General features: G+C 41.6%; 1 protein-coding gene across 2 annotated transcripts in view; it reads left to right on the forward strand.

The window, feature by feature from the left end:
* LOC110537461 (microtubule-associated protein 6 homolog) overlaps positions 1–23,993 on the forward strand; it is a 31,383-nt gene extending 7,390 nt beyond the window's left edge. Inside the window, exons 2-5 of one of the 2 annotated variants that reach the window (XM_036937404.2) lie at positions 17,814–18,033; positions 18,349–18,581; positions 21,877–21,987; positions 23,445–23,993. In XM_036937404.2, coding sequence (XP_036793299.2) covers positions 17,814–18,033; positions 18,349–18,581; positions 21,877–21,987; positions 23,445–23,589 — 709 coding nt within the window. In that variant the 3' untranslated portion in view covers positions 23,590–23,993. The remainder of the gene's footprint in view (positions 1–17,813; positions 18,034–18,348; positions 18,582–21,876; positions 21,988–23,444) is intronic. The other variant, XM_036937405.2, reaches the window with a different exon arrangement.
* The last annotated feature ends 915 nt before the right edge of the window (positions 23,994–24,908 follow it).

Below are 24,908 nucleotides of genomic sequence, written 5' to 3' on the forward strand. Positions count from 1 at the left end.
ACGACACTACAGTGGTAGGCTTGATTACCAACAATGACGAGACAGCCTACAGGGAGAATTGAGGGCCCTCGGAGTGTGGTGTCAGGAAAATAACCTCTCACTCAACGTCAACAAAACAAAGGAGATGATTGTGGACTTCAGGAAACAGCAGAGGGAACACCCCACTATCCACATCGATGGGACAGTAGTGGAGAAGGGGGGAAGTTTTAAGTTCATCGGCCTACACCTCACAGACAAACTGAAATGGTCCAGCATGGTGAAGAAGGCGCAACGGCGCCTCTTAAACCCCAGGAGGCTGAAGAAATTTGGCTTGTCACCCAAAACCCTCACAAACCTTTACAGATGCACAATCGAGAGCATCCTGTTGGGCTGTATCACCACCTGGTATGGCAACCGCAAGGCTCTCCAGAGGGTGGTGCGGTCTGCACAACGCCTCACCAGGGGCAAACTACCTGCCCTCCAGGACACCTACAGCACCCGATGTCACAGGCAGGCCAAAAAGATAATCAAGGACAAGAACCACCTGAGCCACTGCCTGTTCATCCCGCTATCATCCAGAAGGTGAGGTCAGTACAGGTGCATCAAAGCTGGGACCAAGAGACTGAAAAACAGCTTCTATCTCAAGGCCATCAGAATGTTAAACAGCCATCACTAACATAGAGGCTGCTGCCAACATACAGACTCAAACCTCTGGCCACTTTAATAAATGTACTTAATACTGGTATCACTAGTCACTTTAAATAACCCCACTTTAATAATGTTTACATATCCTACATTACTTATCTCATATGTATATACTGTATTCTATACCATCTACTGCATCTTGGCTATGCCGCTTGGCCATCGCTCATCCATATATTTATATGTACATATTCTTATTCATCCCTTCACATTTGTGTGTACAAGGTAGTAGTTGTGAATTTGTTAGATTACTTGTTAGATATTACTGCATTGTCGGAACCAGAAGCACAAGCATTTCGCTACACTCGCATTAACATCTGCTAACCATGTGTATGTGACCAATACATTTTGATTCAAAAGACCTCTATTTTCTATCTCCATCAAAGCCACCATTGTGTAGACCTCAAGGATTTGTATTAGCTGTGACTGAGGAACCTGCTGCCACTTCAGGCAGAGCAGAGGTTAAGATCCCTCAGCTCAGCTGCCTTCCTGCTTTGTTCCATGTTTACGCTTTGAAAGTCACTTTTGCATGAGAATAACCCTAGGGTCAGGCCTCACCTGCAGTTGTTATGCTTTGTTTACTCCACTATCATTATCATCCACACCAACCACCAGCCTTTTCCTGCTGGGGTAATCAGACAATAAACACAGTGAGCAACAGCACAGACACTTCTTCTCCTCATCTCATTAAGCAGTTATTTTCCTTTGTTGCAATCTAATTAGAAAACAATCAAATGCTGGGCTTTCAGAGGCAATTACGTCTTCCTCTATTGCATAATGTGCAATAAGCTGTGGATGATGAATGGGGAGCAGGTAGCATTACTTTAAGGGAGACAGGTAGTTTAGCTTAGTTTCCTTTAGCTCAGAGGGGGCGAGACAGAGGCCATGAATTGTTTATTTGAGATGTTTTCAAGTTGCATCACAGCACAACATGTACATGCCAACATTAATTAATTAATTTATTGCGATTTTTATTTTATTTTACAAACACCATTGACTCATTCAATACCCACCTCACTCTCATCACGGTTAGATGGACAACTGGCTAGTCATTCACTGGCCATAGGGAACTCTTCTCTGCACACTGCCAACCAGTCCAGGCCAGGGTGATCCCAATGCAGATGAGTGTGCCTGCAGAATGAATGTCGCATGTGAGCAGAGCAGCAGTAGCGGCTGAAATATTGTAAAGAGGCCAACAGATTTTAGTGGATTTAAAAATGATCCTCTTAGAAGGCCTGTAAAGCCCGGTATTTCCACCGACATGCAGGCAATGCGTGCTGAATCACTGAATCTAACCACACAGGCTCTGACTGGGGAGAGAGTGATGGAGAAAGAGAGGGAGGGCAGGACATGCTGCTCAATCTCTCCTCACAAAGCTTAGCTTCCAGGAACTCCCTACAAGATGCAGGCAGGTTAGGATCAGAGGTGTGGCATTACATGATAGTCTGAAGAAAGGATTCTCTAATTGAAGTGTTAAACATTAATTTTAGGATTATGGTCATTCCGTATTCAGTTAGTGTCTATGCATATAATGTACTGTATAAAGCCAAGAAATTAGCATAACCAGCTTGAGGCAGTTTACATTGCTCTTTCTCACTTCTCACAAAACATGTGTTTATTTTGTGTAAAAAATGTCACTGCTGCTATGAAATACTTGGGAGAACCATGATGGCTAAGTTGGTAGAGCATGGCGCTTGCACCGCTAGGATTGTGGGTTTGAGTCCTAGAGCCACCCACAAGTAAAACATATGCATGCATGACTGTAAGTTGATTAGGATAAAAATGTCTGCCAAATAACATTATTATACTAAATGCTAGACGCAGCTAACATTATTAAAGGTGTGGGTACATCCGAGGTTTAGCCATGCATCAGAACGTACAACACACTCTGTGGTGATTTCACTGAGTTGCAATATGTCACAGTGTAGCCAATAGCCATCTGACTGCATGGGCAATCTTGACAGGCTACAGATTCAGCTACCATAACGCCAGAGGCAAGCTGATCCCAGAGGGAGGAGAGAGTATTGATCAGGAACAATCAGCAGTTGGCTACATGTAATGGCTGACTGACACAAAAAGAAGCAGTGTCAGTAAATCAAGGCACTGTTACTGTACACTGGGATTGATTGATTCACCTCAAGTGTTTAGAGAATGTCTGGCTGCGTTCCTCTGTTATGTACTGTATTATGTATAGATTTATTATTGATTCTGCTGTGTAGTAAATCGTGCAATCATTTCAGATGTGTATGTTATTGTTTATTGGAAACTCTGTGTCACAGTCGGATGGGCTTCAGATTAGAATTTCTGTCCTGCCAAAGTGGGATGTCGTAGGAAGGTAAATTTACAGTAAAAAAGACTGGCTGTGATAATTATGATTATGATAATTATTTGTATTTAACACTGATGATACTTTACTGTCCAATGTAAATGCTGCAATCAATTGGATTTATTCCATATCCTCTCATTAATGGATGTAACCTAACTGACATGGCATGTTTTAATTAAGGCTGAGAGATTTTATTTGGCAATAGATTTGTTCAGACTAGCGCTGTAGCTATGCGTGCTAATGGTCCTTTTGCCGTTCTCTGCCCTTTCTAAGTCTCTAAGAGAGAAGTGCCAGATTGTTCCCTCTCTGCCTGGCTGTTGCCTGGCATGCTAATGTTAGAGAAGGGTAGCATGTGTATCTTAGCAGTGTTGTTCCCTGGCATCCCTCCACCACTTGTCAGTGCCAGTGTCATAACGTCATAGTGATGGCGCTTTTCACAACATATCTCACCTTTCCTGCAGGGTCAGCAGGGTCAGCTCCAGGTACCAGGCAGAACCATTAGCGGATATCCATACAGCAGTAAGAAAAACAGCATGTTATCTTGGCAAGACCTGCTTTTCTACAGTAATAAATGCAGTATGTTAACTTGGTAAGACCTCATCAAATAACAGCTTGTTTTGGCAGAGGAAAGTTTCATTTTAGCACCACATAATAGAGGGAGTAAAGATACATAAAATGAGACTTTATTAGGGGTTTAGAGTTGTTAGAGGTATTAGATGTGCGTAAGATATTGAGCAAGTATGTTCAAGAAACCTCGCAAATCACATCATATGTCAAACATTTTCATACTTGTCTTTGACAAAGATCTGTTTTGAAAGAAATGGAAGGAGACTAGGTACCAAGCACACACTGACCTGGAAGACACTAGCTTAATTGTTACCAGTCATATGAGTATGACGTTGTCCAGCTTGCTATGTACAGTATAGACTTGTGTTTGACTCTCTCTCTGCCTACCACTACCCCGTCAATTGCACCCTGCGCGGGTAGTAGCATTCTGTGCCCTTGGCCACAGACATTGTATAATCTGACCTTGTACTGTCTCTCCTCTCTTTTCCTGCCCAAGCATTAAAAGTGGACTTCAATCCTTTTATGTAACAACTCTGTGATTCCATCTCACTTCCACTCCACTGGAACTAGATCTATCTATCTAACCGCCAGCCGCTCTTACTTTAACCACTATTCCACTCATCAACATCCTGGGCAGTTTACTTTATGAGAAAATAAAATTGTTTGGGTCAATTTATCATATCTGACCAAATGCTTAAACTTTAGAGTTTGATGGGTAATTTAGTTGTATTGATAAATGTGGACTGATATATAACTGCAGTGTCCTAAGTTAGATATTTTTGAAATGCCACACAGTAAGATCTTATTATCAAATGCCAATAAAGGTTCAATTAAATACATGAACAACTTTGATAAGGTTACAGTTCTGAGGAGTGTTACACTACATCAAAACATTGGGGGCTCACAGAGATAGTGTTTCAGTCTATCTATTGGGTTAATTAAAGGCAAGCTTCGTCATACATCATACTAACTGTTACAGGCCTATTTCAATTTTGCCCGGTTTATCAAAAGTGTTGGAAAAACGTGTCAATAATCAACTGACTGGCTTTCTTGATGTCTATAGTATTCTGTCTGGTATGCAATCTGGTTTCCGCTCAGGTTATGGGTGTGATACTGCAACCTTAAAAGGTCCGAAATGATGTCAACATTGCCCTTGATTCTAAGCAATGTTGTGCTGCTATTTTTATTGACTTGGCCAAAGTTTTGATACAGTAGACCATTGCATTCTTCTGGGCCGGCTAAGGAGTATTGGTGTCTCTGAGGGGTCTTTGGCCTGGTTTGCTAACTACCTCTCTCAAAGAGTGCAGTGTATGAAGTCAGATCATCTGCTTTCTCAGCCATTGCCTGTCACCAAGGGAGTACCCCAAGACTCGATCCTAGGCCCCACACTCTTCTCAATTTACATCAACAACAGAGCTCAGGAAGTAGGAAGCTTTCTCATCCATTCATATGCATATGATACAGTCTTATACTCAGCTAGCCCTTCCCCGGATGTTGTGTTAAACGCTCTACAACAAAGCTGTCTCAGTGTCCAACAAGCTTTCTCTGCCTTTAACCTTGTTCTCAACACCTCCAAAAAAAAGGGCATGTGGTTTGGTAAGAAGAATGCCCTTTTCCCCACCAGTGGGATTACTACCTCTGAGGGTTTAGAGCTTGAGGTAGTCACCTCAAACAAGTACTTGGGAGTATGGCTAGACGTTACACTGTCCTTCTCTCAGCACATATCAAAGCTGTAGGCTAAGGTTAAATCTAGACTTGGTTTCCTCTATCGTAATCACTCCTCTTTCACCCCAGCTGCCAAACTAACCCTGATTCAGATGACCATCCTACCCATGCTAGATTACAGAGACATAATTTATAGATCGACAGGTAAGGGTGCTCTCGAGCGGCTAGATTTACTTTCCCATTCGGCCATCATACTTGCCACAAATGCTCCTTATAGGACACATCACTGCACTCTATACTCTTCTGTAAATTGGTCATCTCTGTATACCCATCGCAAGACCCACTGGTTGACGCTTATTTATAAAATCCTCGTAGGCCACCCTCCCCCCTATATGAGATACCAACTGCAGTCCTCACCCTCCACATACAACAACTGTTCTGCCAGTCACATTCTGTTAAAGGTTGCTCCTTTTTTCAGTTTGTTGCAGCTCGCGACTGAAACTAGCTGCAAAAAACACTCAAATTGGACAGTTTTATCTCAATCTCTTCATTCAAAGACTCAATCAAGGACACTCTTACTGACAGTTGTGGCTGCTTCACGTGATGTATTGTTGTCTCTGCCTTGCCCTTTGTGCTGTTGTCTGTGTCAAATAATGTTTACACCCTGTTTTGTGCTGCTGCCATGTTGTGTTTCTGCCATGTTGTTGTCATGTTGTGTTGCTACCATGCTGTTGTTGTCATGTTGTGTTGCTACCATGCTGTGTTGTCATGTGTTGCTGTTATGCTATGTGGTTGTCTTAGGTCTCTCTTTATGTAGTGTTGTGGTGTCTCTCTTGTTGTGATGTGCATTTGTAAAATGTTCTTAGTTTTTTATCCCAGCCCGTCCCCGCAGGAGGCCTTTTGCCTTTTGGTAGGCCGTCATTGTAAATAAGAACTTGTTCTTAAATGACTTGCCTAGTTAAATAAATAAAAAATAACTTTCCATATAAACATGCCATACAAAAGGAAGCGTTACTCTGTACATACAGTGGGGAGAACAATTATTTGATAACCTGCAAAATCGGCAGTGTTTCCTACTTACAAAGCATGTAGAGGTCTGTAATTTTTATCATAGGTACACTTCAACTGTGAGTAATTAATTAGCATTTTATTGCATGACATAAGTATTTGATCACCTACCAACCAGTAAGAATTCCGGCTCTCACAGACCTGTTAGTTTTTCTTTAAGAAGCCCTCCTGTTCTCCACTCATTACCTGTATTAACTGCACCTGTTTGAACTCGTTACCTGTATAAAATGCATCTGTCCACACACTCAATCAAACAGACTCCAACCTCTCCACAATGGCCAAGACCAGAGAGCTGTGTAAGGACATCAGGGATAAATTGTAGACCTGCACAAGGCTGGCATGGGCTACAGGATAATAGGCAAGCAGCTTGGTGAGAAGGAAACAACTGTTGGCGCAATTATTAGAAAATGGAAGAAGTTCAAGATGACGGTCAATCACCCTCGGTCTGGGGCTCCATGCAAGATCTCACCTCGTGGGGCATCAATGATCATGAGGAAGGTGAGGGATCAGCCCAGAACTACACGGCAGGACCTGGTCAATGATCTGAAGAGAGCTGGGACCACAATGATCTGAAGAGAGCTGGGACCACAGAAAACCATTAATAACACACTACGCCGTCATGGATTAAAATCCTGCAGCGCACGCAAGGTCCCCCTGCTCAAGCCAGCACATGTCCTGGCCCATCTGAACTTTGCCAATCTGGATGATCCAGAGGAGGAATGGGAGAAGGTCATGTGGTCTGATGAGATAAAAATAGAGCTTTTTGGTCTAAACTCCACTTGTCGTGTTTGGAGGAAGAAGAAGGATGAGTACAACCCCAAGAACACCATCCCAACCGTGAAGCATGGAGGTGGAAACATCATTCTTTGGGGATGCTCTTCTGCAAAGGGGACAGGACGACTGCACCGTATTGAGGGGAGGATGGATGGGGCCATGTATCGTGAGATCTTGGCCAACAACCTCATTCCCTCAGTAAGAGCATTGAAGATGGGTCGTGGCTGGGTCTTCCAGCATGACAACGACCCGAAACACACAGCCAGGGCAACTAAGGAGTGGCTCCGTAAGAAGCATCTCAAGGTCCTGGAGTGGCCTAGCCAGTCTCCAGACCTGAACCCAATAGAAAATCTTTGGAGGGAGCTGAAAGTTCCTATTGCCCAGCGACAGCCCCAAAACCTGAAGGATCTGAAGGTCTGTATGGAGGAGTGGGCCAAAATCCCTGCTGCAGTGTATGCAAACTTGGTCAAGAACTACAGGAAATGTATGATCTCTGTAATTGCAAACAAAGGTTTCTGTACCAAATATTAAGTTCTGCTTTTCTGATGTATCAAATACTTATGTCATGCAATAAAATGCTAATTAATTACTTAAAAATCATACAATGCGATTTTCTGGATTTTTGTTTTAGATTCCGTCTCTCACAGTTGAAGTGTACCTATGATAAAAATTACAGACCTCTACATGCTTTGTAAGTAGGAAAACCTGCAAAATCGGCAGTGTATCAAATACTTGTTCTCCACACTGTATAGGATAGCTCGAGATAGAGGGCTGATGTAGATTGAGGACCAAGTTTGGATGTTGTGGTTAGGGCTGTTACGGTGACCATATTACCTCCACACTGGCGGTCACAAGCCGTTTAGTTCAGGTAATTAGGCTTCTCCGAGCTCTGATGCTGCTGATGGTCATTACTAGCCTACCAAAACCTGCTAACAGCCTGGTACTCAGCACTATATTGTCCCTCTAATCACTCTGACATCAATGCAAATGTTATCGAAAATCTAATCAAACACTTCATGAGAGCCCATGAGCTCATGTTGTGCAACATTTCTATAGGCTATGTAATTGCGTAAGAAAACAGAGTGATGGCCTCTATTAAAAAGAGAATCCCATCAGCTTTCTTTAAGCTAGGCCTACTATATGTTGATTTATAAACTTTCCAAATATTAAGCACATTGCTTCTCTTTAGAAACAGGAGTATAGCCTAACTGGCTGCTATTTTAAAGGAACCACGATGTCACGTGTGCTCCCTCTCCGGTCTCTAAGTCACCAGGCTGCTTGTTATTGCGCTTAGGTTGGAGTCATTAAAACTTATTTATCAACCACTCTGCAAATTTCTTGTTAACAAACTATAGTTTTGGCAAGTTGGTTAGGACATCTACTTTGTGCATGACACAAGTCCTTTTTCCAACAATTGCTTACAGACAGATTATTTCATTTATAATTCACTGTATCACAATTTCAGTGGGTCAGAAGTTTACATATACTAAGTTGACTGTGCCTTTATACAGCTTGGAAAATTCCAGAAAATTATGTCATGGCTTAGAAGCTTCTGATAGGCTAATTGACATCATTTGAGTCAATTGAAGTTGTACCTGTGGATGTATTTCAGCCAAGACCTCAGAATAAAATTGTAGGCCTCCACAAGTCTGGTTCATCCTTGGGAGCAATTTCCAAACGCCTGAAGGTACCACGTTCATCTGTACAAACAATAGTACACAAGTATAAACACCATGGGACCACACAGCCGTCATACTGCTCAGGAATAGACACGTTCTGTCTCCTAGAGATGAACGTACTTTGGTGCGAAAAGTGCAAATCAATCCCAGAACAACAGCAAAGGACCTTGTGAAGATGCTGGAGGAAACAGGTACAAAAGTATCTATATCCACAGTAAAACGAGTCCTATATCGACATCACCTGAAAGGCCACTCAACAAGGAAGAAGCCACTGATCCAAAACCACCATAAAAAAGCACGACTACGGTTTGCAACTGCACATGGGGACAAATATTGTTATTTTTGGAGAAATGTCCTCTGGTCTGATGAAACAAAAATAGAACTGTTTGGCCATAATGACCATCGTTATGTTTGGAGGAAAAAGGGGGAGGCTTGCAAGCCGAAGAACACCATCCCAACCGTGAAGCACGGGGGTGGCTGCATCATGTTGTGGGGGTGCTTTGCTGCAGGAGGGACTGGTGCATTTCACAAAATAGATGGCATCATGAGGTAAGAAAATTACGTGGATATATTGAAGCAACATCTCAAGTCATCAGTCAGGAAGTTAAAGCTTGGTCGTAAATGGGTCTTCCAAATAGACAATGACCCCAAGCATACTTCCAAAGTTGCTTAAGGACTTTGGGCTTAAGGGCTTAAGGACAACAAAGTCAAGGTATTGGAGTGGCCATCACAAAGCCCTGAAAAAGCGTGCGCGAGCAAGGAGGCCTACAAACCTGACTCAGTTACACCAGCTCTGTCAGGAGGAATGGGCCAAAATTCACACAACTTATGGAAGGCTACCCGAATCGTTTGACCCAAGTTAAACAATTTGAAGGCAATGCTACCAAATAGTAATTGAGTGTATGTAAACTTCTGACCCACTGGGAATGTGATGAAAGAAATAAAGCTGAAATAAATTATTCTCTCTACTATTATTCTGACATTTCACATTCTTAAAATAAAGTGGTGATCCAACTGACCTAAGACAGGGAATTTTTACTTGGATTAAATGTCAGGAATTGTGAAAAACTGAGTTTAGACGTATTTGGCTAAGGTGTATTTAAACCTCCGACTTCAACTGCATATATGTCACTCCCTTTGGTTCTTTCCCCAGGCGTTATTGTTTCTGTTCCTGTGTCATGTCTGTGCATTTTTCGTGTTTCTTATTTTGTAAAATTTATTAAGACACTCACTCCCTGAACTTGCTTCCCGACTCTCAGGGCACATCGTTACACACGGGAAACGCGTCTCCCGTTCTGTACGGGGTGCATAACTGGTGGCAGGGAAGTCAGAGGGTTAAATACACAACAATTAATGAGGGAAATGAACACCAGGTGTGTAGGAAAACAAAACAAAACAAATGGAAAATGAAAAGTGGAACGACAATGGCTAGAAGATCGGCGACGCTGACCGCCGAATGCAGCCCGAACATGGAGAGGAACCGACTTCAGTGGAAGTCGTGACACGTTCGCTATTTAAGTGCATAGATAACATGTATTTTTCCCCCTGCTTCGAGACATGTGCTTGATAATGGTCCATTCTAAATAAATACAAATTCACACATATATTATTTAGTATATGTAAAGACCAGCATAAATCAAGAATAGTCTAATGGTGTAATGATGGGTTAGTGATTCGGAAGCAGGTACAGGTGTAACGTTTTAATAAAACCACAAAACCAAGAACACAATAACGCCAAGACAAGAACAATACCAACTGGTGAGTGAACCTGGGAGATTGACATATAAATGGGAGGAAAATATGAAAGTAATGGAGTCCAGATGTGAATCATAGTGATTCACAGGTGCGCGTAATGATGAGTGCCAGGTGTGCGTAATGATGAATCCCAGGTGGTTAGTACTCTGGCGACGTTGTACGCCGGAGGGGAGGAGCAGGAGCAGACGTGACAGATGGGTGACAGTATTAGACTTGTGAATGGTATATTATCACTTGTGAATGATGTCCAGCTTAAGGCAAGAAACAGTGCATGCCTTATTTTGCAACTTTTTCTAATCATAGTCACACACCTCATATAGCCTAGACCATAGGCCTATATGTTTTGATAAGGTTTGTATCGCAACTAAAGTGGCCAAATAACTTCTTAAAATGAAGCACATTCATCTGATTTACAATGGGTGTAGAGCCTAACTGGCATACAGTACATACTGTACACAGTGTGTGAGTTTCAAGTTTGGGGAAGAACATTTTCACCTAATTCGAGACACCTTTATAATAAAAGCATTACATGCATAATTGCATTTGTGGTCACTTTTGAGAATGGTGTTTTCTGGCTAATGGAACACTGCCGTGTGCGCATTGGTGTGTCTATAATGTGAAGAAATAGCCTAATAGTTTACCAACATTTTAAACTAAACGTTCTGATCTGTTGCGTCAGGGTCATTGCTTAAAGAAGTTGTTTTGATGCTAGTGGTTTTTATCATTTGGAATCTATCTTATCTTATCTAATCTATCATATCCCACAACTGTCCCAGACTATGTTTAGAATATTTATTTCTCGTACAGAATAAAATAGGTCAACTTTTGTACTATGGCGGATAGTAGATTGACATAGATTAGTGCTTTTGCTGTTTGTTAGGCCTACTCATCTCATTGGCTGATGAAAAGTAAATGTGGACAGTTTTTCCAATATGTTCAATATGCACCTCGGAATTGGATAAGGACATGCGCGCAGTTGCATCCCAGATGTGTCGGTCTTCACTTGTAGCTTGTGAGAAAGACCCGATCACGTGACAGATAGCCATTGAAGTGAGATGTGCTTCGGCACGCGGCCGGGAGAAGGGACTTATAATTGTTATATTCAGCCCAAGGGCACAATGGCCACTGGCTGCAAAAGGCATGGAATATTTTAGGGGGCATTACAGCCACACAAAGGGGATGCAGCCAGGAAATGTGAGGCCTTATCAAGTGTTTGTCAAATTGTGAATGAGAGACTGATGAAGTGTGTACAGCCTGTACAAAAAAAACTAAGCAGAGCTCATGCATTTCATGTGACTTTTTTCAAATCATCATTAGAGACGCATTATGCAGCCTTAGAATGTATTAAAAATCACACCATATAGCCCAACAAATCTTGTCTGCTAAATTAATTGTGTAGCCCATAGTCATATGGCATAGCCAGATCAGGGCCTAACATAACGACAACTCAGAGTATTCTATTCTGTTCTTCTGAAATAGACTACATTTTCTTCATATCATGTTTTTTTTTTGACTTGTCTGAAATAAATAATGGATTTATTGTGATGGTGCAGGCTATATTACTTGAATGTATTAGACTTATTAAAATGTAGATGTTCCAAAGGTCTGCATCAGTGGCTATGCGTTGAAGCCAGAAAATTCTAAATGTGTTTATGTTAATTAACGGTCAATTACCGTGAGACCGGCAGTTATTTGCTTGACGATCACCATCTGACAAAATATCATGACCGCCACCGCCCTAGTTGTGGTTTGAAGGCAGAGCAGATGATGTTCCATTGGTGTCAGAATAAGAGAATCCAGATCATTTTCTCTTTGAGGCATTCTCCTTATCACCACACATTCTGTTATTTTTCTCCACTCACATTCGATCCCATGACAACCTATTACAAGAGGATCTCTGAGGTATGGATCCAGCTTTGATTCATACTGTGATGGAAAAGAGCCAGCTACAGATACAGCCTGATTTATTTTCAGCCTGAAACTCATTTGTACCACACATAGGACAGTGTGTATAACCTAGTGGTCTTTAAAGCTGGCTGGCTGTTATTTAAGCCTTCTCATCATCCCATCCATGGTCATGCTACAGTAGCTGCCATGGGTTGAGCTATAGTGTGATAGATTTCATATCTTTCTACGTGATCTTCAGCAGCAGTTTAATTGTTATAATGGATCTGTAGTAAGGTTGCAAAGGATCGGAAACTTTCCGGTAAATTTCTGAAATTTTCCATGGGAAGTTAAGCCCTGGAATTTGGGGGATTTTGCTTAAATTTGTCAAAAAAAGTTAGCTTATAACAGTGAGACTTTTTTTGTGGGATACACATAAGGTAATTCTAGGTCTTGTGGCTTTTTTTGGTTAAACTATCCCCAATTCAATGGAATTGCAACCCTCTGCATGCACAGTGCATTCTTCCATCACATGTACAGCTGATTCTCAAGATCTTGTACACTAATGAGATGCTATTGAGCCCACACTACTACACTGTCTGAGCCAAGGACTACATGCTTTCTGGTAAGTTTTGATTACAGTACTGGGAGGGGTGAATGTATTTAATGTGACATACATTGTTTTTTTGTTAACTAGTAAATAGTAGCCTACAGCAAAGTGTGTTTTAAATCATTTCTAACTTGTTAACAATTTATGCTATTTAGTTTTTTTCTCCCATGTGGGTTTTAGCTTGCTTGAGCCTGCTAACTGAGGAGTGTTACCTGTTCACCTGTTTCCATATATGTTTCATTTTAAAACATTTATCTTACAAAGGAGTTGGTTAATCTAACTGCTTAATTATTTATCTGTACATGGAATTGTATTTTTATTTATTTTTACTCATGTTTCTCTAATCTTTACAGGAAAATGCCACGGGCACTATCTGATGTGTGGAGACATTTCACTGCAGCTAATGTAGAAGGAAAAGTGGTGTACATTTGCAAATACTGTGCCATATCATATGTGAAGAATGCAACAAAGATGCCGAATAATCTGGCCAACTGCATAAAGTTCCCTCAGCGCTCACAACAAGCAACCTCTGACAAAATTTAATCTACTTCTATTCGAGGTGAAAATAATGAATAAGACACCTTATCGATAGCAACAGCTCCTAGAATCAGAAGTTTTTTTTTACTCAATGGAGAAACTTAGTCAGACAAATGCTGATAAATGTCTTACTCGAGCTGTGTATGCAACTGGTTTACCTCTGACGCTCACAGGCAATGTTTATTGGAATAATTATTTTTGCCCATCATACATCCTCCAACCAGACATGCTTTATCTACTCATTTGCTAGATGCAGAGATCAACAGAGTTCAAGTGAAGGTCAAGCAAATCATAGAGAAAGCAGACTGTATTGCAATCATTTCTGATGGGTGGTCGAATGTTTGTGGGCAAGGAATAATTAACTACATCATTTCCACCCCTCAACCAGTATTCTACAAAAGCACAGACTCAAGGGACAACAGACACAACAGTCTCTACATTGCATATGAACTGAAGGCAGTCATCAATGACCTTAGACCACAGAAGGTATTTGCACCGGTGACAGACAATGCTGTGAACATGAAGGCTGCTTGGTCTAAAGTGGAGGAGTCCTATCCTCACACCACACCCATTGGCTGTGCTGCTCATCCATTGAATCTGCTCCTCAATGACATCATGGCACTGAAAACAATGGATACACTCTACAAGAGATCCAAGGAAATGGTTAGGTATGTGAAGGGTCATCAAGTTATAGCAGCAATCTACCTCACCTAGCAAAGTGAGAAGAATAAGAACATCAGATTGAAGCTGCCCAGCAACACCCGTTGGGAGGGTGTTGTCATCATGTTTGACAGTCTCCTGGAGGGGAAGGAGTCTCTCCAAGAAATGGCCATATCACAGTCTGCCGATATGGACAGCCCCATCAATAGGATCCTCCTGGATGATGTATTTTGGGAGAGAGTGGTAAGCAGCCTGAAACTCCTGAAACCTATAGCAGTAGCCATTGCACAGATTAAGGGTGACAATGCCATCCTGTCTGATGTTCAGACTCTGTTCAGACATCTGTTTGCAGATGTAAGAGAAGAAATCAGTACTGCCCTGCCCACTTCACTGTTGCTCCAAGAAGAGGAAACTGCAGTTCTGAAATACATCAAAAAGCGTGAAGACTTCTGCCTGAAGCCCATATAGACCGCAGTGTACATGTTGGACCCCAACTATGCTGGCAAGAGCATCCTGTTTGGTACAAAGATCAACAAGGCCTATGGTTTCATCACTATCGTGTCTCGCCACTTTTACCTGGATGAGGGCAAGGTTCTTGGCAGTCTGGCGAAGTACATTTCCAAGAAAAGGCTTTGGGATGGAGATGCAATATGGCAGTCGTGCCAACATATTCCATCAGCCACCTGGTGGAAGGGACTTTGTGGATCTGAGGCTCTTTCCCCTGTTGCCTCCATCATCCTCCAAATCCCACCAACATCAGCCACCTCAAAGCGCAACTGGTCCTTGTTTGGGAACACACACCAAAGCATGCAACAGGCTGACCAATTGGTTGAAAAATTGGTGGCCATCCAGGAAAATTGTAGGCTTTTTGAGCCTCAAAGCGAGCCATCTTCAACAAGGTTGGAAAGTGACAGTGAAGATGAGGCCTCGGAGTCTGATGTTCAAGAGGTGGACATTGAGGAGGTCCAGGCAGAAGACATGGAAGCCTGAGAGGAAGACAACCAAAGCTTTAGTTTCAAGGCTATCATTTAACAGATGTATGTTGAAAATGTTTTTGGGAGATACATATTGGTACAATATTCCCTTTCTTTTGTTGTTCAGTGAAATCATCCCTTGTGAAGAGTCAACTCGTTTAATTAAAGTTCAATTCGTAACTAAATTGTTATTTTTATTTCTATTGGAAGGATTTAATAATTTGCAATTATGTCTACTTTTGATAAGGTAAAAGGTTTATGTTTCTGTCTCCATATGATATGGTAAATATATCCAATGCAAGAAAACATCTACATTTAAATGGTATTAATATTAATTCCCATATATTCCTGTTAATTCCCATATATTCCCATTAATTCCCACAGAAAGTTTTCACCTCTTAATATCCCCCAAAATGTGCAACCCTAGTCTGTAGTACTTGAGCCTGCCTGGGCTGCTTCCTCTATCCAGGCCAGTAATAGTGTTACCTAATCCCCCCTCCCTTCACTGCTGTAGTCCACAGAGGGAACATTTAATTTTTCACTGTGGTCTTTTATTCTCTTGGTGTGTGTTGTGTGGTTGTGCGGGGGTTGGGGTCTCCTGCTGCACAGAGTGGGGTCACTGGAGAGCCTTGACGGGTAGTTTGTCCTTGTCCAGGGACCAGGGCAGGAGTCATCTGTTGTCATTTGGTGTTTGCCACCTTAGTCACATGAACAATGGACATTGGCAAGGAAGGAAATACACTGTGAAAAGCCAAAACAACCGGAAGAAAAATGTAAACGTTTTATACACTGGTAAGATAGTATGAAGGAGCAGTGGGAAAGGGACGAGGTAGTTTTTTCTAGCTTTTAAATGCTAGTAAAACTAAATGCATGCTCTTCAACCGATTGCTTCCCACGCCCGCCCGCCCGACTGGCATCACTACTCTGGACAGTTCTGACAACTACAAATACCTAGGTTTCTGGTTAGACTGTAAACTCTCCTTCCAGACTCACATTAAGCATCTCCAATCCAAAATTAAATCTAGAATCGGCATCCTATTTCACAACAAATCCAATTTAATTTACAAAATAGCCTCCAACACTCTACTCAGCAAACTGGATGTAGTCTATCACAGTGCCGTTGTTTTGTCACTAATGCCCCATATATTACCCACCACTGCGACCTGTATGCTCTCGTTAGCTGGCCCTCGCTACATATTCGTCGCCAAACCCACTGGCTCCAGGTCATCTATAAGTCTTTGCTTGGTAAAGCCACGCCTTATCTCAGCTCACTGGTCACCATAGCAACACCCACCCATAGCATGCGCTCCAGAAGGTATATTTCACTGGTCATCCCCAAAGCCAACACTTCCTTTGGCCGCCTTTCCTTCCAGTTCTCTGCTGCTAATGACTGGAACGAATTGTAAAAATCCCTGAAGCTGAAAATAAGTCTCTTATATCTCCCTCTCTAACTTTAAGCATCAGCTGTCAGAGCAGCTTACCGATCACTGTACCTTTATACAGCCATTCTGTAAATAGCACACCCAACTACCTCATCCCCATATTGTTATTTATCTTCTTGCTCTTTTGCACCCCAGTACTGTATGTCTACTTGCACATCATCATCTGAACATCTATCACTCCAGTGTTAATACTAAATTGTAATTATTTCGCCTCTATGGCCTATTTATTGCCTTACCTCTCTACTCTTCTACATTTGCACACACTATACATAGATTTTTCTATTGTGTTATTGACTGTACGTTTGTTATGTGCAACTCTGTGTTGTTGTTTTTGTCGCACTGCTTTGCTTTATCTTGGCCAGGTCACAGTTGTAAATGAGAACTTGTTCTCAACTGGCCTACCTGGTTAAATAACGGTGAAATAAAAATAAATAAATAAAAGACATAATGAATGAATGTTTCCACCTGACCTTCCAATAAGTTAAGTGAGTATAAGTTCATATGTCATGTCCCAACCTTCAGATGCCCATCAGTGAGAAGACTATCCTGTAGTCATTTATGGAAAATTAGGTCTGCTTTTATGAGTTCAAAATCCATTACAACTTTTAAAATCAACTTTATCTATGATGGGCAGTTCAATCTAAAACTCAAATTAGTAGCAACATGTTCGTTTATATACCTGCTATAGAATTGATAGTGAACATATCTCACTTTGATGCCTATCTCTAATTGCTCTTGGATGTGTCTGGAGGTTGGCTCGTCCCGTACAGAACCCCTCTATGAGACAGACTAGAGGTCAGGTTGTTCTGTGTGAAAGCCATGGAGCTGACCTTCTGAAGAACTGCTGTGTCTTGACTATATTAAACACCTGAGCCGCCGGCTGCCTGGCGCAGTCACCACCCAGCTCCTATGCATTACATACACTCACTCACTCATACTGTGGGGAGACCCAGTCATTCCACTACATCTATTTCTATATCCAAACAGTTCTATGTAAATGTACTTGTTTGTAAGTGATTGCTTCATATTTCATGGGGTTTTTAAATGTCTACATGCTGCAACACAAATTGCCCTTTGGGACAATACAGGTTTAGTCTTCTCTCCTATTCTCTCCTTCTCCTCTATAAATAGATTGTAGAATGTGAAGAGAGCTATTTTACTGAGTGTATTTGGTGCTGATTCTTCTCGTAGGACAGAGTTCAAAGCCCACAGGGATGTGAAGCCAGTGAAGCTGATCCGAGCCAAGTCCCAGTACCTTCCCCCTGATGAGAAGACCAGCCTGGAGACCAGCTATAGCGCCACCTACAGGGGAGAGCAGGGCAAACAGCAGCCCAACGACAACAAGGCTGTGGACAGGAGGAGGATACGCAGCCTGTACAATGAGCCCTACAAAGGGCTACAAGAGACCAAGGTGAGAACGTTTTAGATCATGTCCTATTGACTACTCCCATGGTACAGCCATAATGCAGCTAATCACCTATTCAGAACCACAGCCGTGCAGAGTGCGTTTTCAAACCCAATGTAATGACAGAATCTTTCTCTTGGAGGGCTGCTGTTCTCTTTACTGTGTATGTTGTGATGGCAAATCATATCAGTAATACTGAAGCAAACACAATATCAAACTGAGGAGTTACAGATCTTTGCAGAGTTATTTACACCTGCTGCTAATGTCTTTGGGGATGGTATATATAAATCATCTCCATCTTCCCCCATCCCCTGTGCCTAGGTTGAGAGGTCTAACAGTACTCCCCGATCCAAACCCAAAAAGGCGGGCGCCACGGTAGCTAGTCAGGGCGGCAAACCTGTCAAGAAGGCCAAAGAGCAGAAGCAGCCGGGCAGCACAGCACTGCGGGGCACCAAGAAAACGACCTCTGAGAACCAGCCCACTGAGTCCAAGCCTGCGGTGGGGGACAAGGAGAAAAGTAAAGAGATGAACAACAAACTGGCTGAGGCAAAAGAGTAAAAATCATTTAGCATTACTTTTTATTCTTCTTTGGGGAAAGAACACGAAGGCTGCAAAATTAATTAGAAGTTCTCATCCCTTTTATGTTTTGTCTCTCTCCCTCTCTCTCGTCTCTCTCTAACTCTCTTTCTCTCTCTTCTCTCTGCCTCTTGGCTAAATTAGATGTAGTTACAGTAAATGTCAGGGTTGTGACATGACATGTCGTTGCTTCCCCGCCTCACATTACATTAGATCACCGTAGTAACAAGGGGGCGTGTTCATCCGCTTCCTCTGCTCCCCGATGCCACCCTCCACCCCCCTCTCTCCATCTCAAGGTTACCATGGCTACCGGCTGCCTGGTTAGCCAATGAATGGCACGTGCTATTGTTGCATGAGCCCACCGACTAGCAAGCCTGTGTGGTTGGCTTCCATCTTCCAACTGAACAGATTGCTTTGTTGAGTTTATCAAGGATTTTTGGGAATGAGAAGACCATGAAAATTGGCTCAGTGACTGGACTCGATTTCTGTAGCTGTAACTTTCAAATGTATGCAAAGATACATTTATAAATGTATGCATAGACACATTAGATACTCATCTAGGATAACGGTCTGAAAATCTTTGATAAATATGCAGCTTTGAGTGTATCGATCCATGGCTGAGTTTGTGCCTGCTCTTTATTTCCTGAATGCTGTTTTCAGATTGGCATTACTAAGATGCTTTGTTCAACTTTGCCATCATTCCTGAATGCAATGTCTAATTTTGTAAACCTAATAACTATGTTGATTGTGGATGATGTGGGAATGGTTTTGAACAAATAATTGTCAGGACAGCATTTACAACGTCATACGCTCTCATTCAAATTGTTCTCTCTCTTTGCAGTCAAATTCATTCATCAAGGTATTTTAGAGGTCAGACAAGGCTGTCTTGTTTCAGCAACCTTGTTGCCAAGCTGGGAGCCATCTGGGTTACTGTAACGTGATTATTATGCATTACTAGACCAGTCATTTGCACAGCAGATGAGAATTCCCACTGAATAAAATGTTACTATCATGCAATTATAATTACATTCAGCATTTATAAAAAAAACGCCATTACATTTCACTGAGTCACGATAGGAATTTGATATTGTGGCTCTATGGTCTTTAGCTATGCTTTCACCCAGCCGATATACACTCTATGTGCTATAGCTAGGACACACACACACACACAGAGTCATGGTTGACTGGAACCAACATGATTATTTAGGCCCCTATGGCACTAGCAGATGAGAGAAGCCAACAACAATATTCACATCCCAGAGGTCTAAAGAGGTGCATGGCTTGATGTGATACGAGTTAAAACTCTTTCTCTCTTTCAGCAGATTCATGGTTTTATAATTATATGTTATTTATTGTTTTATTTATTCATCTATTTATTTGGGTATAAAACACTAGTTACTTCTGCTAATACCATTATTGTAACATACCCCCAAAAACGTGTCTGCGATGTTATGGTAAGTTGAATGCTGGCCGTTTGGAATGTTTATATTTCTGGACTTATTGTTTCTGTCTTTGTTTTTGGTTTATGCATGCTGTGTCTCTATGTTTCTGTCTAGCATGGGCCTCAAACAACTGGCCTCTTCCCTGGACCAGGGGTGGGTGTGTGTGTGTGTGTGTGTGTGGGTGTGTGTGTGTGTGTGTGTGTGTGTGTGTGTGTGTGTGTGTGTGTGTGTGTGTGTGTGTGTGTGTGTGTGTGTGTGTGTGTGTGTGTGTGGATTTCATTAGATTGAGAAGATTACGTGTAGATGTCAAGATTATATTAAACACATTCAACTCCAAATATATCTCTCCTCTGCTGCCTTCTATGGCAATCTAAATATAGTAGGCATAGGCTACCAATGTAGAACGACTTGATTGAATTAGGACAAGCAGCGAAACTACATTTTATAGTTGGTTTACATTTGTATCATACTTCTGCATATGTATGCAGTTTCTTGAATGGGGTATATTGAGGGAGCAAGGAAAATTATCTGTATTACAAACATAAACCTCATTATGTCAAAATGAATCAGGTTTGTATTGGTTGTATAGTGCCAGTAGAGCTCTATTGGCTACTACACATGTCTACTTGTGTCTTAGCAGACAGTAGTAAAGACCAGAACAGCGTTTCAGACTCCTGGGATGGCGTAGACCACAATAGGGCAGTGCATTGTGCTGTGCAGGACTTGCTTGTCATGGGCCACCCCACACTCCCCAGTCTCTCTCTTGTGTTGTTGTCATCTGTTGTGCTAGTCAGAGCCCCCTGGCTCCCTCCCCTCCATTTTGAATACTGGAGTGTGTTGTCTCTCCATTTGCCATGGTGGTGTCTTGAGTTAGTATGTCACAATGAACCACCATGACATATTCCGCTTAGACTGAGCATGTGCCCACGGAGCGGAGGGTGAGGGCCATCTCATTAGCATTTTGCAGCCTTTGGTTAGGGAGGGGGGTCTTTCTCTCGTAGCACAGGAAGGGGTGTCGGGGGGGTCATACATGTAAAGTGCTGACACACAGCACACCCGGTGCTATCGATCTTTAATCGAAGCATTAGAAACAAAAAAAGAATAGAAAAGAACCATGGTACAAAGAAGTTACAGAATGTATTGGACACAAATATTTTACTGTGACGTGCTTGTGTTTCTCTCTGCTTGCTCCTATTTACTGAAATATTATGAATAAATGCAAAAGCAGAAAAAGCTGTGTCCTCTTGGTTCTTTATGTTGAAACGTATGGAGGAGGAGGAGGGTGAAAGAACAGTGGTTGCAGGTATTTGTTGAATTGTTTTTGTGTCTTTGTCTTTGTGAGACATGAGATGCTCTTTAGTGAGTGAATCCACATGGAAGAGAATTTTGCCTTCAGGTTTTCTTTAGCGCTTATCAAAGAGATTCTGGCATGAGTTCTGGCATCCTTCAAAGGGCTTGCATATTGCTGCTACACTATGTGAGAGCTGAGGAATATATTATTTTGCATCATGTGTCCAAATATATTCAAAGACCTTGCCCAAATTATACAGCAATATGCAAGTTAAGGATGGGTAGAACATTATTCCAGAATCGGATGTCATGTATTTACTGGGCCAACAAACTGTATGATTAATGAAATGTTCTTTCTCTGCGTGTAACAAATGTGACATTTGGATATTTCTAAAATCATTATAATCATGTAATTACTATATTTTCCAGCTTCATCTGGTATCGTTATTAGCTTTTCGTGGATGTCAAATTTGGATATACTGTGCAAGGTGAAATCCTACCTCTAGAAAACCTAATGAGTGACATTCTGATTCATTTGAAGGGTTGTGCTAAAACAGTACCACTACATACAGCTCTGTCAGCCAATCCGTGATACAGGCTGGGTGCAGACGCTAAAGCAACACCTGTGGGGCTGTACACTACCCATTCCAAGGTAACCTAAAAACACACCCAGCCGCCACAAGCCACAAATCTCTCATTCATATGTGCTCATAAGATGTATTTCAAAGTCATGATTTTTTTTTTTTTTTTGATAGTGGCACAGTTTTGTTTTGAAAATCATTGTACTCCGATACAGTTCCCACCAGGTCAGATCCCTCATATATTTCTCTTCCATATGGAAACTAGAGTAGAGGAATGAGTGTGTGGGCATGTCTGTCTGTGTGAATGCTTGGGTGTCATGTCCTATAATGTACGTATGTCTCCTTAAGGTTCCTCTCTTAAGGAGGCCTTGGGTCTGCCTTGGGTCTGCCTTGTTGTAGTAGAATGGCTATAGTACAGACCATCTTGGAATCCCTCCTTGAGATACTGGAAGATGCTAGATGCATTCATTGCTCCTGGTAATAAGAAATAGGCCAAGGCTAAACAAATTGCATGGCTGGGCAGTAAAATGTGACTTTTGAATTATTCACACAGATGACTAGAGATCGCCCATCCTTTTCTATTTTTAGAGCAACTAGATTAACCCTACCGTGCAACCACTATTATTTGATATAACATTATTTGATATTATATCAAAGTGATATTGTAATTACACACGTTACCAGTGTGATTATATATAAATTATTAATAAACCTGTGGGTAAACACACCTATGTTTATAATAACACATAGTTATCCTTTTCGGTTTGATAATTTGTATCATTTGATGTAATGTTGTTATGGTGTCTGAGTGGGATCTGCAATCCAAATGTTATATAATATTACTAAATGTGTGTAAATGTGTGGTTATTTTATATGGGCTGGACTTGGTGCTAAATCTGAATTGTTTATTAAAAATATGTCGATTCAATGTTTATTGGGGTGCATGGTCGGAATAGAGTGGGGAGGTACAGTAGTTCTAGCATTGGAGAGAGCCAGCTCTGCTACTGGAGAAGATAGTAAGTGCATGTTTTAGTCCCCTCAAGTTTGATTTTAGATTAGATTATTCCTGAATGTCCTGTGGCTGTTTATCCTTGAACACCCTGAGACTCTCATTAGACTCTCATTATTCCCATTCGTGTGCTCTAGCTTTTAGTCTGTTTCAGCTGACAGATTGGATTCAAACTCAGAGAGCAGTGGCTATTTATTGATCTGAACATAACGCAAAATCCTAACTTTGATTGAAGAAACATTTAAACTTTTGTTTGAAATTGAGGAAGGTAGGCGGGCGAACTATGTTTTTTTTGTGCTATTTTAGGTTTGAAGTGATAAGAAACCAAGAGAGAGCTTTAGTAGTTTCACATCCCCACTGTGGCAGTATAATGTTGCCCTCTGATATGAGTATTCACAGGGTGCTCAACTCAACTCAGCAAAATTCTTTGTGATTGGCCTCTGAGAAATGCCTCATTTTGTGTTTCTTTGTTTTTGTCTTTTTCTTTGTGTCTTAACTCTGTGCTGCCTCGCCTCCTAGAGAGCTTAATGACGAGGTTCTCCGACCCGGTGATCATCATTCCCAGGGTGCCGTTGGAGGAGAACCAGAACCACTGGAGGAAAGACCCGAACCACGGAGGAGCGGCGTAGTTGTGCACTTTGCCCCAGATGTAAAGTATGAGTAGATCCACTAGATCTGTACTGTAGGGACATACTGTACTGTAGGCCTATGGTATACAGGGAGGAACTGCTGTCCTGTTCTGTACTGTACATATATAGTATTTTCAATTCAGTTCTATTGGGAAAAGAGAAATACCCCATTAACAAGTCCTCTGCGTGAGGAGGCTAACCAAAATAGGATGCACGTAGCGTGTTTGAAACAGCTTTAGGGCAGTGCGGTCATAGCTGTTTGAGCAAATGCAAATGCAAAAGGTGCTATAAGTTTAATTTCCGTTTCATGCTTTTGTTTTAAGAGAATGTTTTAATTTGGTAATGATGTTAGAAATGCCAAACCATAAAGTGCTTATTGAAAGAAAAAAAAGAACTGTATATTGATCAATTCAAAGGCAAATAAATATAGATAACTTGCTGATTTGCTAATCTGTGTTGTATTTTTATTGGTGTGTGACTTATTGGTGTTATTTTAGAACAGACCAAGAAGCTATCCACAACTCAGAGTACACTGAAGAAGATAGAACTGACACTGAAAAGCACAGTGGAAAATAGCCTACAATAAACACACTTCAAAATGAAACGTGAAACACACTCATATAATAATATTGAGGTTCTCGGGCGACCCCTTTCTAAATGCTTTAGGACACATTCCTTTTTCATTTACTGTATGACTCATTCTAGTCTAGTGAATATTTGTGTGAGAGTGCTTGTATGCTCTGTTTACTCTGGATAAGCACTTGTGTGAAAGGGGTTTAAGGGCTTGGCTAAAGCAGCTATTTCTCTGTTGACCTTCATACTGCTTTTCATTACCCCTCTCCCTTTTCTTTGATTATGAAGTGAAAGATGAGAATGAATTTGTATTGGATGATGAAATGATAAGTATGCACATTCGTTATCTGATTGTACAGATGTGCTCTGCTGACTCATTCTCCTCAATGTGCCTACCCCAGAGGAGTAAACACACGCACACACACACACACACACACACACACACACACCCCACACACACACACACACACACACAACACTTTTATGCGAAGCCTTCACATCTTCACGATGCCACATAGACTTGAGCTGCTCATCAGGATTGGAGGACTCGTATCTCTAAGGATGATTCTCCTCCTATAGACTGTGTCTCATGACTACATGGAGGACTCGTATCTCTAAGGATGATTCTCCTCCTATAGACTGTGTCTCATGACTACATGGAGGACTCGTATCTCTAAGGATGATTCTCCTCCTATAGACTGTGTCTCATGACTACATGGAGGACTCGTATCTCTAAGGATGAGTCATGGAAGGATGATTCTCCTCCTATAGACTGTGTCTC

The sequence above is a fragment of the Oncorhynchus mykiss genome, chromosome 12, assembly GCF_057628025.1.
Source record: "Oncorhynchus mykiss isolate SJ-2025 chromosome 12, ASM5762802v1, whole genome shotgun sequence".
NCBI lineage: Eukaryota > Metazoa > Chordata > Actinopteri > Salmoniformes > Salmonidae > Oncorhynchus > Oncorhynchus mykiss.